Source organism: Diuraphis noxia, unplaced genomic scaffold, assembly GCF_037042655.1.
Source record: "Diuraphis noxia isolate RWA-SAM2 unplaced genomic scaffold, SU_Dnox_SAM2 contig0001, whole genome shotgun sequence".
NCBI classification, from domain to species: Eukaryota; Metazoa; Arthropoda; class Insecta; order Hemiptera; family Aphididae; genus Diuraphis; species Diuraphis noxia.
The window spans coordinates 61,554,329-61,572,660 of NW_028301711.1; the positions used below are offsets into that span (position 1 = coordinate 61,554,329).

The window sequence follows — 18,332 nt, forward strand, 5'->3', positions numbered from 1 at the left end:
AATTAGAAATGAACTTTTAAAGAAACCAGTCATGCAAGACTTTTTCTTTTGCTAATCACTAATTTTTAATCAATTATCAAGTTCAGGTATTTTAAAAGACAATATTAATTAATGAATAGCATTTAAAAAGTTTAACATAATAATCTAATGAATACAAAATATATTTATAGATTAATATAGCTTTATAATAATCAACACAATGAAATAAATTTATAAAATATTTAGCTAATTAATAATATGTTCTGTAAAAATGTAAAATATCATATAATTATATTGATCATTGATATCTATTATCTTCATAGGTTTATACAACACATATAAATCTATAATTAAATAATATGGCCATATTTATTTGCAGTGATTTTACAAAATCAACTCCAGTCTTCTATTTTTCAGACACAATTCTTCAATGACTTCATCTGGTGTAATCTTTGTTTCTGTATGGCATGCTAATAGAGCCAATCCATTCAGTCTAGTCTATAATAACAATGAAATACACAATTTTATAAATATTTTCAATAACATATCATAATTTAAAATCTGCAAATTTACTTCATTCATACTATTCCTGAGATAAGTTTTAATTCTTTTTAGATTAGAGAATGAACGTTCAGGAGTTGTTGTTGACACTGGAAGTGTACAAAATATTTTTATCAACATATAAATGTTGGGATAAAATTCTTGATCACAAATTTCTAAGGCCTGTAATCCTGAACTAAGAATGATATTATCTGTGATTAGTTTTGTTTTCCACATGTTGAATTCGGCTATGCTATTGAATTTATCTACAACGGGTGAATATATGTTCACAAGCTTATTAAATTGTTCTCGGTCATTTATTTCCAGTGGCAATGTCTGGGTTTTAAAAATGCAATCGAACCCTATAATAGTAAATGTCAAATAATAAAATTTTTTGGCAAATTAGTTATTTATATAGCTATTCAGTATTTGTACTTATACTATAATTTATAATAATACAATATCAATAGGAATTTGTTTTTGAAATTATAGTATGAAATATGTAATAACTAGTTTATACCTTCAAAAATACTTTTATGATTTATAAAACGCTCAGTAAGTTGTGATGTAAAGTAATCAATATATGGTAAAAATACTGTTACACAATAATATTGTTCGGTAGAATGGTTTTGTAAATTTTGATTAGCTCTATGTGTTTGTTTAAAAGAAATTCTTTTCTCTAGCAATTCAATTTCAACATCATCTGCCATTTTCTGTAATATATTAATAAATATTTGGGGGGTTTTATGATGTAGGTACATTATAAATATTATTTTGAATATTAAACAATATATTAAAATAAAAGATTACTTTGACATTATCATAGATAATTTTGAATTCTATTTCATTATTTTCTCTGATGCATTTTAAAGTAGCTATTACATTTTCTACTATGCGTATTGTCTTTTTCAAATCAATTTGAACTTTTTGCAATTGTTTACACAATGGAAGTCCATAAGAAAATAATACCTAAAACAAAATTTAAAAATAACACAATATATGTATCTAAATTTATATAATATAAATATTATCTGAACCTTTATAACATTTATAACATTCAAGGAAATCAAAAATTCTGAATCTTTTAACGCTTTCTGAAGCATTCCAGCATCTGTTGATTCTTTCCAATCAGATATAATGTCTAATGCATTGAGAACAAATGAAAATAGTTCAGAAACATAATTTACAGAATCATAACGTTGAATCCAACGAGTAGCACAAAGCCGTTTGAGTTGTTTTACTTGAGGTGCATTATTTGAATTCTCAATGGTATTTAAAAGAACAGAATTTCTTTTAGGGGTATTGAAAAAATTATAAACTTTTTCGATCACCCCAAAACAATTTCTGATTGGTTTTATACCACTAGCCGTTGAAACAGCTAAATTCAGCGAATGTGCTGCACAATGTACATATATGACGTTGGGGTATTTAGATCTCACAATAGTCTGTACTCCTTTAAATCGACCAGCCATATTACTGGCCCCATCATAGCCTTGGCCATATAAATAATTGCAATCAAGTCCACATCTGTTTAAGCCTACCAACAAAAATTTTTTTTTAAATAATATAAATAAATAAAGTGAATAAATAAATCATAAATGTGTTATTTACAATTACCATTTAATATTGAATTAGCCAAGTCATTACCAGTCAAGCTATCAATTTCAAAAAACTGTAAAAAGTTCTCTTGCAACTTATTGTTTTCATCAATATATCGAACACATACACTGAGTTGCTCTTTAGTCGAGATGTCGGTTGTTTCATCAGCCAAAACAGAGAAACATTTAGATTTATTAATCACATTAACTAGTTTCCTTACTAAAATTGTGTTACATGACTGAATTATTTCATTTTGTATAATTGGACTCGTATATTTATTGCGTTTCCCTGAACCCTCAAGTACATTACGTAAAAAAAAGCGGGTATGTCGTGTATGTCGCTCTGCTGTACAGTAGGTTACAAGTGGGTTACTGTAATGGATGGAATTAAATTTGAATCCAATGATATTATATCATTGTATACGAAAAACGATTCTGAGCGAAGACAGTTTATCTGTCTAGGATATATTATAGATTATTAAAAATTTTCAAATCTTAGTTTTAAAAAGAAAAAATTTTATGAATTTCTAGTTTGAAATAATTTGCAAATTTTCGTGATTTTTACATATGTTGTCAAAATTCAAACTTTGAATGCTTGTAAAAAAAAAATTGTGACTACGCATTTCTTTTATTTTTCAATTTTTATTGTAAAAATATATTATGAGCCTTGTATTAAATTTTCAAATCTTAAATATAAAAAGAAAATTTTTTATGAATTTCTAGCTTAAAATAATTTCTGTATTTTCGTGATTTTTACATAATATGTTGTCAAAACTCAAACTTTGAATGCTTAAAAAAAAATTGTGATTATGTATTTCTTTTATTTTGCAACTGCTATTGTAAAAATATGTTAGGAGCCTTGTATTAAATTTTCAAATCTTAGAATTAAAAAGGAAAACTTTTATGAATTTCTATCTAAGATAATTTGAATATTGCCGTAATTTTTACGTATTTAGTCAAAATTTGAACTTTAAATGCTTATAAAAAAAAATTGTGACTATATATTTCTTTTATTTTTCAATTGCTATTGTAAAAATTTATAATGAGCCTTGTATTAAATTTTCAAATCTTAGATATAAAAAGAAAATTTTGTATGAATTTCTAGCACAAAATAATTTACGAATTTTGGTGATTTTTACATAATATGTTGTAAAAATTCAAACTTTGAATGCTTATAAAAAAAAATTGTTACCATGTATTTCTTTTATTTTTCAACTTCTATTGTAAAAATATGTTAGGAGCCTTGTATTAAATTTTCAAATCTTAGAATTAAAAAGGAAAACTTTTATGAATTTCTATCTAAGATAATTTGAATATTGCCGTAATTTTTACGTATTTAGTCAAAATTTGAACTTTAAATGCTTATAAAAAAAAATTGTGCCTACGAATTTTTAATATTTTTTAACTTCTATTGTTACAATGTGTTAGAAGCCTTGTATTAAATTTTCAAGCTTTTCTACCGAACAAATAAATTTTTATCGATATTTATAGAAAAAAAAACTAATAAAGTTGCAAAATTAAAATGTCAGTAAACAGCTCAAAACAAATCTAAATATTTTGAAAATTTTATCAAATATATAACACGCCTATATAAACATTCAGTCAAAATTTCAAGTATCTGTGGTAATTTGTTTTAGAGTTATACCAAAATGAGGAAATCGCTAAAAGTGAAAATCCAATGTTGTAAAAATTTAAATTTCAAATGCTCATAAAAATTTAATTTGAATTTCAGGTGGAATTTTTATTTGTGATAAAGATTGAAAAACTTGTAAGGAATTTTGTATTACATTTTTAAATTTAGATTTAAAAAGAAAGTTTTTTATGAATTTCTAGCTTAAAATAATTTGTGAATTTTCGTGATTTTTACGTATTTTGTCAAAATTCAAACTTTGAATGCTTATAAAAAAAAATTGTGACTATGAATTTATTTTATTTTTCAACTGCTATTGTAACAATATGTTAAGAGCCTTGTATTAAATTTTCAAGCTTTTCTGCCTAACAAATAAATTTTTATCGATATTAATTTAAAAAAAACTAATAATGATCGAAAATTTGAAATGCCTATGAATAGTTCAACTTAAGTCGAAATTTTTTGAAAATTGCATGGTGGATAGAATATACTTATATAAACATTAGGTGAAAATTTCATGTATCTATGGTCATTTGTTTTAAAGTTACATCAAAAACCAAAATAGATTTTGTCGAAAAATGAGTGTGCGTAAAATTTCCCTCGTTTTTCCCTTAATTTTTAGTTTGTTTTTCTCAATTATTTAGAAAAGTATTAAGAATTTTTCACTTTTGACCCCCCAAAGTACCAACTAGATTCACTTTCTGATCGAACGAGGTACTGAAGTCAAAAATCGAAGCATTTTTACTGCCCCAAAACGTGATGACAGACACAAAAAAAAAAAAAAAAATAACACACATCATGGTAAAATCAATACATTCATCGCTCCGCTCAGAATCTAAAATTCATCTCCTTTTGCTCTGTACTTGAGAATACCACGGAAATGGCCTTGCCTTGAGTCATCTAAAAAAATAAAAGTTAAAAGTTGCAAACAATAATAACATTTTTTACAATAATAATTGTAAATCCATAATTAGTAGGACTGGAGCATTATTGTCCAATAGTTATATGACATTGATAATTCACCTTAATTATACTAAAGTGTTATTATTATTAAATGGTAGAAGTTTATACAATTTAGATTTTAATTTCTATATTTATGCTTACCATCTACTAAGATATCACCAAAATCTCTAAGTCCTCTCAAAGCCAACTCTTCTTTACCACATAGAATTATACACTCAATAATTGGTCTTATTCTCCTTCTATTTTCTTCAATTTGTACCATTCTATACAAATTCACAGAATCAATATACTTTAATAATTTAAACTTTAATGTAAGGGTTATCATAATATTATTATGCATTTAATATTACTTACCTATTATTGTCTATGCGTTCTATTATAGACAGTTCCTTTTTTTCTATTACTTTTAAAAAGTGCTCAGAGTCTAGAACAGACAATGTATGATATTTCAAACTTCCATGAGCCCGAAAAGTCTAAAAAAAAAATGTATTAAATATTTAAGCAATTATCTCTGGAATAAATCATTTAAATTATCAAACCTCTTTTGCCTTCTTCCAGTTGCTGAAAGCAACAGTAACAAGGCTACCCAAAGGCTGGCTTCCAATACCACCATTTTTAGCAAACAATACACAGTATTTACAGAATGTCCCATTTTTAACATTTGAATATGCCAGCCAATTAAATTCTTTTAACAATTTATGCTGAAATCTTAAGCCACGTTTTTCATTTTTTGCAAGCAATGGGAATTTATATTTAACATCTGATACCCATAGATTAGTTAGCACCTTGAATAAATATAATTTTAAATAATTAGTTTTAATAAATATTATAGAATTAAATTTAAAATATAGACATTAAATAAAAATAAATATGCATAATTTAAAAAAATACTAACTCATTAAATATTAATATATTTAGTGTTGAAATAATTTATCAACTAGTATGTAACTTACAAGCTTTTTATCAGCATCTGTTAAAGATAGGCATTCTACAAAATAACCTATGTCATTAGCATTGTTGAGCGTTTGATTATTTTCACAAATAAAATCATCCTTTAATAAGTGATTGAAACATATTATTATATTAATGCCACAACAATAACTAGAATATATTTTAAAAAATTTAAGCCAAATTATTAAATTGTATTTGTTTCCATATGTCAAGTAAAACATGCTATTTGAAGCTAATAAATATATAATATTATGCCAAAACTTAATAATTTAAGTGAGTTATAAATTTATAAGCTGTGACCACTGATCGTGAAAGCATATAAACCTATATAAGCATAACTAATTTAGTTTTTTTTTTTAAGAATAACAATGCAAACACATTTGAACAATTAACTTTTTTTATATTCAATGATATAATTAATTACTTGCTGTGATTGTGAATTTGATGCCTCACTAAAACTTTCTAAAGAATTTGTGGTACCTGCAGACTTATTTACTTCTGTAATGTTTCTTACCGGTGAGTTCACCTAAATATCACAATAATTTGAATTTACATTTCAACTTACTTTCAGCACTTACTTCAGTCTCGTTATTTTCATTTTCTCTTCGAATTTTTTTGTTGCTTGTGAAGAATGATAACAAGGTATTCTTTTTTGATGTCATTGAAAAAGTAGGTAAATTATATCGAAAAATAAAAATATATAAAATATATAAATAAAGTAAATTTGACTATAAAATATCACTTTCAATCACAAAAATTATATAATAATTTTTAAATCGTGGTTTCAATACTTAATGCATAATCATTTGAGCAATGAAGTATAAACAGAACACCGAGTAGTATGCATAGATAATAATCATCATAACCAATTATTACTGTGTAGAATATTATTTCATATTATCAAAATATCGTACATTTGTTTATGATCTAATAATAGAATACAGGACACTGGATACAAATCAGTAACAAACGTTATCATTTGGTCCACTGAGATAAGAGATTGTGTATAATTTTGCCTATATTCGCTCCTTATTAATTATAATATCAGATTTCATACATCGTTAGTTGTGATTTGTGATTACTGATTACAGTAAAGTTGTGGACTGTGGTACAGAGTACAGACATATACTAGTATATACTATATAGGTAATTAAGGTCTATGGGTACAGACTAAAAAAAAAAAAGGCCAAGGGGGGGATCTATACCCCATACCCCCCCCCCCCATAAATACGCCACTGGAGTATTGTGGTGGTTCACGGTTCCATTATTATGGAACCTTGCCTCATCAGTCCATAAAATTTTTTCCAAAATAGTGGGATCATCTTCTAGCTGAACCATCATATGAGCAACAAAAGTAATACGACGTTCACAATCTGTTGGCTGGAGTTGCTGAACACGAGTCGATAAGTAAGCATGATATTTATACATTTTAGAAATTTTTTGAACAGCAGAATATGATAAATTTAAATCTTCTAAAAAAATATAAAATTATTGAAAATGTATATTATATTATTGTTTATTAAAATGTATTTATTTTTTAGGTTTACTTGCTACAACTCTCAATGATATATGCGGGCTTTCAATCAATTTGCATAATACTTCCAATGAATTATTATCAGTTGTCACAGTATTTCGTCTTTTTTTTTTTTGCAATAAATGTACCATTCATACTGAGTTGTTTATTAATTCTATAAAACATTAAATGACCTGGACACTGGCGATCAGCATAACGCTGCTGATACAACCTATAAATGCATATTATACTTATTTTTCTCATTAAACTGTATTTAATTTTATAAGAAGTACATACCTATTTTGTATGTAAAATATAAGTGTGAAATCGTAATGAAGTTTTTTTATATTAACTTGGAAAACGAGTTGCCTATTTATTTGTATGTTGTAATTTTTACATTTTGTTTTTAACTTACCTGATTTTTCTATTCTTAAATTGTATAGGTATACAAATATTGTTAATATCCATATTTTGTTGTAAACATTTACATTATAATGTATAATTGAACACTTAGGTGATTCAAGTTAATAAAAAATAAATAAAAATTATATGTTTAAGTTTATTATCTCTCTCGGGGAGAGGCGAAGAAGAGTGGGATGGTCCGGGGAGTGGCGAAGAAGAGTGGGATGGTCCGGGGAGAGGCGAAGAGTGAGATGGGGGAGGGGGGGCATTTTCTATTGCGAGGGTTGTTTTAGGTTCTTGTTCTAAGATGAGCTAGAAAAAAAAAATGTATTAAATTATAGCTTAATTTGAAATTTTCGATAATATGTTAACAATATTGAACTAAAATTATAAAATTCTTACTTCTAAATTGATAGGCTTCCTTCTTGGAACCGCCCTTGGTTTGCTTTTTTGCTATAAAACATAATTTAAAAAACATTTAATTAGATTATGCAGGTAGATTCTATGTTATAAACAAGGCAAACTAAAAAACCTACTTTAACTGGCTTAGGCATATTAAAATTCGGGTACCTTGGATTACAATAGTAATCCAAGGTACCACGAATTTTATCCAGCGTCTGGCTGCTTGGGTGGAGGGCTCGGTGTGTCCCATGTTCAACCCACGTTGACTGTAGGTTGTACATGGGGTACACACCGAGGTCTCCACCCAAGTTTTTATTATTCATTTTTTCTCCTTCGAATAAAGTCTAGAACAAACATTAATATTTAATACAAAAGTAACCACTATGAGGCCATTAATTATTTAAAAATTATGAACTTACAGCTGTTATTCGTTGTGGGTTTCTCAACCAATCCAATACTGTTAGAATACCCTTGCTAGATGGGCATTCTCGCCCGCACAGAGCGATATAGATGCACTGGACGAAGTCGGCGTATCCGCCCAGTGCATCTATATATTCGTTTATCATTTCTGCCGTAACATTGGTGGCTGGGATATTACGGCTTAATGCCGTATATTCCCGGACCACCAATGCAACGGATTTTCTGAAATGCATTATGTATATATAGTCTGAAACATATATTTTTTTAATTCAATCAAAATTTGATTCATAAAAAAATAATAATGGAAAAAATAATGAAAATCAAACAACATTCAGGGTTTATATTATGGACCAGTAATAATTGTACTCTATAATTTGTCTGTGTGACAAACATTTTATAACTAACATTTTTATCGTATAAAATTCGGGTAATATATTATCTATGTAAATCTAGTAAATATTTTGGGAGAGGGAAGGGAGTTCAAAAGTAAAAAATCTCAAGAACATTTTTTTTTTTTTTGTAAAAAAACAGTAAGAAATGAAAGTTTTTGCATGTACATAGCCTATACATAATATACTTAAAATATAAATTTAAACATAAAATAATAGCATTAAATATACATATGTAAATTCGTTTACCTTGCAGCAGCTCTGGAATTTTTTCCAGATTCTATGAAACAATGCAGCATATTAATTTTTTCAAGATTATTATACATATTAATATGATATGTATACTTAATTTGCATAAATGGATATGAAATCAATATAAAATAAAATAAAAGTCGACAAGAAATATAACATTAGATAAATTAGTTTTATTAAAACATATTGTAGTCCATGTACAGATAAAGATTTAAAAGTTAAACAGTAACAACAAAGTTAAATTTAGTTTAAAATGATAAAAGTTTGGGATAAACCCTCACGATACTGATATTGATTGATGTTAGGAAATACCAAAGATTATAATATATCATTAAATGCATATCCATGAGATACAAAACAAAATTGTATACATAGTTTCATTTAAAGGTGTAACAGTGTAAAATTTAAAAGTTTAATTTTTTTATTCATTTTATGTACTAAACATGGACAAATATGAAACATATGAAGACTTTTTAGCTATGAATGAAAATATTAATATATCTGAAATTGATTTTTATAAAGCAGGGTACAAATCGATTTCTGATGTATTACAATCGACTATTCATGTAATATAACTTAATAATATGATATTCAAGTAAATATAAAAAAAATAAAAATTTACAGGAGGTACATAGCTTAAAAAATAAAAACACAATTTTAACTGAAGAGTTAAATGAATGTAATATTAGCAATAGCAATTTGAAGGAAGAACTTGGCGAAGCTATAATACAAACGGTATACAATTTATAAATCAAACTATACTAACTTAATTTAAACTAAATATATTAATATATACATAAATACTAATATTTAAAAAATAATTGTACTAACTGTAAAAGAATTTAAAAACAAAAAACCTGGCCTTACAAAATTCTTATGCATTATTGTTGCAAGAAAATGAGCAGTTAAAGCTTAATTTAACAACTTTGGTAAGAACAATTTAGTATTAAATTATAATAATTTACGATAATTTAAGCGAAAAAAAATACAAATTAATTATAAGTATTTAAAATGTGTTTAGGTCTAGCATAAAAATGTATATTAATTATTGAATGAATACCAACATGATGTAACAAAATGTGCTTTTAAATTATCAAATAGAAAGCTTCTACGATTGTCACGTAACATCGTCTTATATTTCGAAAAACTTCTTTCCACGTCTGCTGACACAATTGGTGCGTATTTGAAACAAGAAATATCTTCTGGTGACAACTCTGCAAGGTCTTCATCATCGTTTCATTTCTCCGCTTATAATTCCATAAATTTTTTTTATTTGTGATAATCCGGGATTTTTTGATAATAGTTCCGATAGTTTCACTTTAGCAAATTTAATACCAAGTCCTCCTTCACTCAATTTATTTTCAACATTTTGAACCAATTCTAGACTTTTTTCAAGATTAACACTCGATTTTTCTAGACACGTGATAGTGTCTGTTATACATTGGAAATTTGATAAACTTACTGAAAGTTCATTTTTGATCGAGTTATCATTAAATAATTGTTGTGCATTTTGAATAGACTGTAGCATCATTTGAGTTAAATGTATCGACTATTTCTTTGACTTAGTCGAAATTCTTACTATAATAAAAGGCGGCATCTAGCCACGTTCCCCATCGGGTTGTGGTGATAAACTTAAGTTTGGACTTTTTTTGTATTAGATATCAACAAATCAACATTTGAGAATTTATCCCTAATAGTTTCTGATAGTTTTCTAATATTTTATTAAGTATTTATAAAATATGCACATTTCATGTAATTATCCAGAAATATGCAACTTTTATGCATTTTGATGCAAATATGCAATAACAGAAATTAATAGCCGAATCTACGAATTACGAAACGTCAAGATATTTAATCAAAATTGTTATAAGTAAAATGTAGAAGAATATGCATTTGCATAAAAATCAGGGCCCTAATTATGAAGCTAGCACAAATGCTTCATTTGACTTGATTTTTAATGAGAATATTAACATGCATGAAATTATAAATAATTTGAATGATGATACTGCTGCAGGTTTTGATGGAGTATAATATGTGAAATCATTAAAATCTATCGCTACAAATATTATTGAACCTCTGACATATATTTATAACCTAATTATTTCAGAATATACATTTCCTGATAAACATAAATTAGCTATTATCAAACCATTATATAAACATTGTGACTCAATGAACATTAATAATTATAGACCAATATTAATGATAAGCAATTTCGCTAAAATATTAGAGAAAATTATTAAGGGCCGTTCTTACAATGTCCGGTTAAAGTGTTGGTTAAAGTGTCGGTAACTTAACGGCAACATTTTCGGTTATGTCCCGGTTATCGAAATCCGTTCTTACCACCTCCGGTTAAGCAATGTATAACTAACGCCAAGTTTTACCGTAAGTGATTCCCAAAACCACCACTGATAATTTAATTTAACTGTTTTGCGCATGCGCAAACATCGAATTTTTGTGTTATCATATTATGATTATCAATTTTATTTATTTTATTAATTTTATATTTTAACGTAAATAACAAGGTAATAAAATTTGTATTCTTTGTTAATTCTGTCTTCTGTTGGCGGTTACTCCTTTTCTTATTTTAAAAATGCCGAAAACTATGACATCTAAACGACCGCGTTGTACTAATTTTTCTCCCGGCGAAGAGAAAACGTTGGTGGCGTTGGCTGTTAAGCACGCGAGCGTTTTGGAGTCCAAAAAGTCTGACCATGATGTTTGGGAAGCCAAAACCGAGGCATGGAGTCAAATCCAGAAACAGTTTATTGCCTCAACAGGCAATGTTAGAGACGTAAGTAGGAATTAATTAATTATATCATACATTGCAGGCCATTTTTTTAGTGAATAACCACTGTGTGTCCACTACACTTCCCTCCATTAAAAACAAGTTTAAAATATTAATTGCAAAAAATTATGATTACATTTTCAAAATATTTAGGTAGGTACTTTTATGCTAGGTTCTTAAGGTAAAAATAATAAATTGTAAACTATAGGTATATTTGAGGGTATATGAATAAAAATTATGGTATAAATAAGAATGGAATGCTTATTGAGTGTTTTGTGTAGTGCTAAGGCTTTGAAATCATAATTAATAAAAACATATAATTTAGTTTTTATAAATATAATAAATATATAGATAATTTAAACTTATATTGTGTTTCATATTTCCTATGCATAAAAGCTAACAAATAAACTAGATACTTAGGTACTACATTATATTAGTATATATTCCATTGAAAAAATGTTAAACAACAATGTATAAAAACATTAAACTACTTTATACCATTTCTCCTAAAACTGGACATTTTTACATTATTTGTTTTAGTGGACAAAGTAAGTAAAATCTTACTCTACTGGATGTTGATTGGACTTAACTGTGTGTCCATTTAGACATAAAAAATATCATTCAAAAATGGCCTGATCTATGTATTATTGACAATTATGTAGTATGTAATTACTAGTGTTATACTATGTACCATGTATACAATTTAAATTAAATTTATTATTATAAAATAGTTACAAAATCTGAAAGATAAATATGAAAATTTAAAAAGAAAAACCAAAAAAATTGAGTCAGATAGAAAGAAAAATATCTTTCAAACAGGAGGTGGAGCAAGTACAAGTTGCTCTGTCGAGCCCTCAGCTACGCATAATATGATGCTTGGAGTTTTCTGTACACTAATTATATTCTAATAAAATTGGTGTTTATTTAAGGGAAACCATTAATTAATCCTGAAATGATAGGAAACATTGATGATGGTGAGGATAATTTTGTAGTAGTCAGAGGTTTAGGTGGTGAAATGGAGTTGGACATGAGTAACAACATGGAATATATACAAGTGCATATGGTTAGTTTATGTTATAGTATTTGATAAGTTAACCAATAAAAATAATTTACATCTAATTAAGAACAACCTTATAAGAATGTAGCTGTTTTACAATTTTGTTGTTTATTTATTTTTGCATGTTTTAACTTGGAATCGGATGATGAAATGAATATGCCAAGTGTTGCAGTACCTGTGGAAGATTTACCAGTTCAACCTTCTTTGACCAAGTGGAATCCTGAACTACTGTCACAACCAAAAAGTACCAAATTGCTAACCCCTCTTTCATCAAAAAAAAATATAAAAACTACGCTAGGGGAAAGTGTAAAAAAGTACTCTTTAGATAAGCTAGATTTAATAAAGGAACAAAAAAAATACTTCCAAAATGAAGATAGGAGAGCTCAAGAAAAACATGATGCTGAGCAATTACAAGCTAAAGAAAAGCAAATATTCCAGAAAATTAAAAATGAACTGGTGATTGAAAAATTACGGCTTGAAATCAATGACCTTAAGAAAAGTAAATATAATTTATATTTTAATATGAATTAAAAATTTATTAACATTTAAAAAATGCTCTTGAACACCTACATGTGTTGTCTTTGTCTCAAACTTAGCTATTTTGCATTCACTATAGTGACCTTAGCAAGTGTTTGACTCTCCACCTTTTAATAAGTTCAAGGGGGGATATATATATTTATATCTCTAATCATCTCCCGTGAATACTTTTTCATTAAAACCAATTTTTGTTATTAGCTAATTAGTGGTGGTGGCAATTGTATATGACATATTATATTATTATTAATATAATCTAGACATCTTGTATAATATATTATTAAAAAGTGAACGAACCTATGACTCCTAATTATTATATTGTATATTAATATTGTTATGTAATATGTATTATATTATATTGTATTATCATATTATATCAAGTTAATAATGTTAAGTAAAACTACCTACTTGTTAAATACCATAAAATGAAATACTTACTAACACCAAAAACTCATCTAAAAACCCTAACTTACTGACCTAACCTAACCTCCTGTTTGAAAGATATTTTTCTTTCTATCCGACTCAATTTTTTTGGTTTTTCTTTTTAAATTTTCATATTTACCTTTCAGATTTTGTAACTATTTTATAACAATAAATTAAATTTAAATTGTATACATGGTAATCGTATAACACTAGTAATTACATACTACATAATTGTCAATAATACATAGATCAGGCCATTTTTGAACCTGATTTTCCTTTATTTTTATTTTCTACTCTGTAACTCATTTAACCCATCACTGTATTTTGGGCTTTAAATTAATAAAATTATATCATATGCATATTTGTAAATGTTATGGTTAGGTATTGTTTATTATTGTATTATCTTGATCTAAGTATATATATATATCTCATTAAACAATGTGTAAAATATCCTTGTTTCTGGTACCTAAGGATTATTATGTTAATAGTTATCTTATATTAAATACTGCATTTGTGTAAATTATGCAGGATCAAAAGAATAATAGAAGAAGTAGAAATAATGTTAATGATGAATGAAAGATGGAAGTGTAAAGTGATGGATATTGTAAAGTATTGTAATTTATATTAATAAATGAACAGTGTTAATTATACAGTGTTATTATATTTTATTTATTTACATTTTCTCCATATTAGGTATATAACAAAATTACAGAATAACATACATCACAAAACAGAAAAATGTTCTATTATAAGTGCAGTTCTTAAAGCTTGTGCTGGACTGTTAATTTGGGGTTGTGTTGCTGCTTCTATTTCTGATATTTCAGCACTTAAAAGTTGTTTAATATTTTCAATATCATCTGGTGGTTGTGGATCTCTTTGTAATCGTGCAATATTATGCAATACTGCACATGCCTGAATGACTGCCATCGTTGTCTCCATTTTTAAACGAAGTCCAAAAAACAGTACTGGAAACCTGCGTTTCCAGACTCCAAATGAGCGCTCTACCACATTACGAGACCTAATTTGTGACTCATTATATAACCTTTCTGCATTTGTGGTCGGACATGCTAAAGGAGTTAGCAAATAATGTGAAAGTGCATAGCCCGAGTCTCCCAGAATTATGCAGTCAGAGAACTCTGGAAGCTCCATTCGTGCCTTTAGCCTACTATTTGCAAAAATATTGCTATCGTGTGCTGAACCTGGCCAACGAACAACTACATCCATAAATTCTAGATTAGCATTGACCAATGCTTGGACGTTAAGCGAAAAATACCCTTTTCTATTGCGGTATAGTTCACCATACTCTCTTGATGGAGACTGTAATTTTATGTGGGTGCAATCTATTGCCCCTATAACTTTTGGAAACCGAGCCAAATCATAAAATTGTACCTTCAGCTCCATTTTCTCTTCAGGCGTTTCTGGTAATCTGATATACCTATAGAAACAAATGGTAAATATACTTATTATTACCATAGTTATGGCCAAACTGTTATAGCAGGTGTTGCTAAAGCCTAAAATGTTGCAAGTGTTACCTATATTTAACATAACTTACCTACTACTTAAAAATGCTAGTGCATAACTGACTCGTTTAACAATTTTTCCAGCAGATGCTACACTAATACCACCAAAGTCACCAACTGTGATTAAAAAGTTCCCAGTAGCATAAAACCTTAATGTGACGAGCAACTGTGTTATTGGATCAATAGAGTTATTTCTGAAAAATATAATAACTTATTGTAAAATAAAATTGAGAAAAATGAGATCTTGTTTGCTAACGCCTACTTATGCGACAATAATGTACAGTTAAAAAGTAATATCTTGATTAGGGAAGTAAATAGGTTGGTCTATGTACCTGTCAGTTGAATTTTTTAGTTAATCCACTATTTCGTTTAAAATTTTATCAACAGTTGATTTTTTTAAACGAAATCGTCTAACAAATTCATCTTCATACATCAAGTTAAAATAATCAATGCGTGGGTTAAATGTTTTAATTTTACGAACACACACATTAAACGCCAACATTTCTTCTTCATAATCGGACAAATCGCTATCTTCGGTAATTAATAACGCATTATGAACAGCTCGAGACATATTTTATATTATTATGAACACCAAAAAGTAAAAATTATACTATTATAAACAATAGTAAATAGTAATTATACAACACAAAAAACTTTACATTATTCGCGCGGATCGTTACTCGTTAGAGCTGTATTGCACAAAAACAAAATAATAATACGGATATGTTATAAACTTATAACAAATACTATATTATACGATATATACGATTTGGTTATAATCTTATAATAATATATAATATATTATAATTTATAACATAAATATTGATAATATTGATCAATATTATCATTGTTTGTATTGATAAAAAAACATTACCGGAAGATTGGGGTTTAACGGAACGATTACCGACAGAATTCTGCCGGTTAGAAATCCGACCGTAAAATAGTTAGTTTACGGACACTTTACGGAGACATATCACTTAACCGGGGTTGGTAAGAACCAACTGTCGGTTAAACATATCACTAACCGCTGGTTATCACTAACCGACACTTAACCGGACATTGTAAGAACGGCCCTAAGTATAGATTAGTAGAGTTTTTAGAAAAGAATAATTTACTGTAAAAAACCAGTTTGGCTATTGGTAGACCCAGGTTGGGCACAGAAATACACTGTACAGTGCTAGTAAATTCATATATATTATGATTCGCTTGACAACAACAATAAATCAATGGCAATATTTTTAGATTTAACTAAAGCCTTTGATACGGTAAATCATATTGAACTTTGTAACATTTTACCAAGTTTTGGTTTAAATAATAGTAGTTTAGAATAGATTATAAGTTATTTAAATAACAGGAAACAAATTGTGCAAATAATAAACTCTATACGAAGTCCTTAACCCACAGCGAAAATTATGATTCGTTCGTTGTTTAAATCCATATTAGGTATCAGATAATAAAAAATTGTCTTCATAAAATGACCAATCGCCTAATTTACAAATTAAATAATATCATCAATATTCCACATGATATATTGCACGTAATATCGCCATAATAATAGAAAAATAAAATTATGTATTTATATGTTTATACATTAATTATATTGACGCGGGCCCGCGTATTAGCCGTTTAAATTCAAACGGCCTTTGAGCGGAAACCCGTGCAATTACTTCTCTTTTCAACCGCCAATCGACGACGGACGACACCGACACGCGATAAACGCGCCTGGAACGGTCGATCCGCCGACTCCGAACCGATCGAGTAGAGCGAGTTCTCTGACCGACAATAAACGACACACGCTCCTCACCACCCCGCTATTTTGATTTTCATGTTGACCATTTTCTGGCGGTTGTATTTTCAACCACCACAATAAAAAAATCATAATACCGCGAACTTTTTGTGTTTTTTTTTTCACCACTTCCTACACTAGTGACACCACTGATCCACGCGGTATCCGTCTAGGACCGCCACAATATGTACTACATTGGAATATTGTATTGCATTTTAAAGAAATTTTTAGGTACCCAAAAATGAACATTTATAAAATAAAATGAATATTTCGAATTAACATAATTAGTTTAAAAATAAACGAAATATTTACTTTCAATTTTCAAATGCTTTAAGCAAGTAGGTTTAGGAGGATTTAAATTGCTACGTTGCTTTTGAATAACGCTTTCAATTGAACTTTCGTTAGGTATGTTTATTAAAAGATAACTAACCGCAAAAATCTGATTTGGACTATCGTATAATATTTTAGCACGATTTTTATGTTGTATTTGAACTGTTCTACTTCCAATATATTCTGCTAGCATGATTGTATTGCTTTATTAATTTTGGATTAGAAATTTATATTGGTGTACATAATACTGCATCACACTTGTATTTAATTTTTATGTTACATTTCCATCTTAAATTATTTTTTTGGTTATGATGTATCGTGTACGAGAATCCCCTGTACACTATTTTCTATGCATTATCACCTTTTGTTTTTAATTTAAATATTTCAATCATTATTCAAAAATACTAATAAAAAAGTTGAATTACACAAAATGTACTACGGTTACAGCGTTTAGGTTACGATAACAAACCTCGACTGAAGTATTTGGTCAAATATTTATGTCAATTATTTTGAATTAATATTATGATCATTAATTTAATGTTAAACATAAATGGTATAATTTTTTAAAAATATATTATACTATATTCCAAGAGAGAACATGCCGGTTTTGCACATATAAAAAAAGTTCCGACGACGACAACGTAATCCACAAGCACGTTAATTCAAATATAATCGGTTGCCTTCTACGTTGAGTGGCATCGCCACCTAACGAGAATTTGGTGGGGGATACTCATAGATAACCTATTCTCGAAATTTCATGGCATGTTCTCTCTTACTTAAATAATATAGTTTAAAACTATTGGCATTTTATTATTTTAATTAAATGAATAATGTTAAATATCGCAAGGCAATATG

The 18,332-nt window shown here is 27.8% G+C and overlaps 2 protein-coding genes across 2 annotated transcripts; one reads left to right on the top strand and one right to left on the bottom strand.

Moving 5' to 3' along the window:
* Positions 1–344: 344 nt before the first annotated feature.
* On the bottom strand, positions 345–6,323 carry LOC107170045 (52 kDa repressor of the inhibitor of the protein kinase-like). The gene is made up of 13 exons (XM_089216397.1): positions 6,240–6,323; positions 6,086–6,187; positions 5,664–5,762; positions 5,250–5,495; positions 5,065–5,183; positions 4,852–4,973; positions 4,590–4,647; positions 2,137–2,435; positions 1,566–2,056; positions 1,330–1,488; positions 1,040–1,232; positions 553–881; positions 345–477 (listed from the first exon to the last, which is right to left on the bottom strand). Exons 1-13 carry the CDS (start codon positions 6,321–6,323, stop codon positions 364–366), a joined length of 2,415 nt encoding a protein of 804 aa, XP_089072523.1. The 3' UTR covers positions 345–363.
* A 5,321-nt stretch (positions 6,324–11,644) lies between these two features.
* Positions 11,645–14,478, top strand: LOC149061148 (uncharacterized). Its single transcript, XM_089230855.1, has 5 exons — positions 11,645–11,833; positions 12,559–12,658; positions 12,757–12,887; positions 13,017–13,383; positions 14,370–14,478. Exons 1-5 carry the CDS (start codon positions 11,645–11,647, stop codon positions 14,381–14,383), a joined length of 801 nt encoding a protein of 266 aa, XP_089086981.1. The 3' UTR covers positions 14,384–14,478.
* Positions 14,479–18,332: the final 3,854 nt, after the last annotated feature.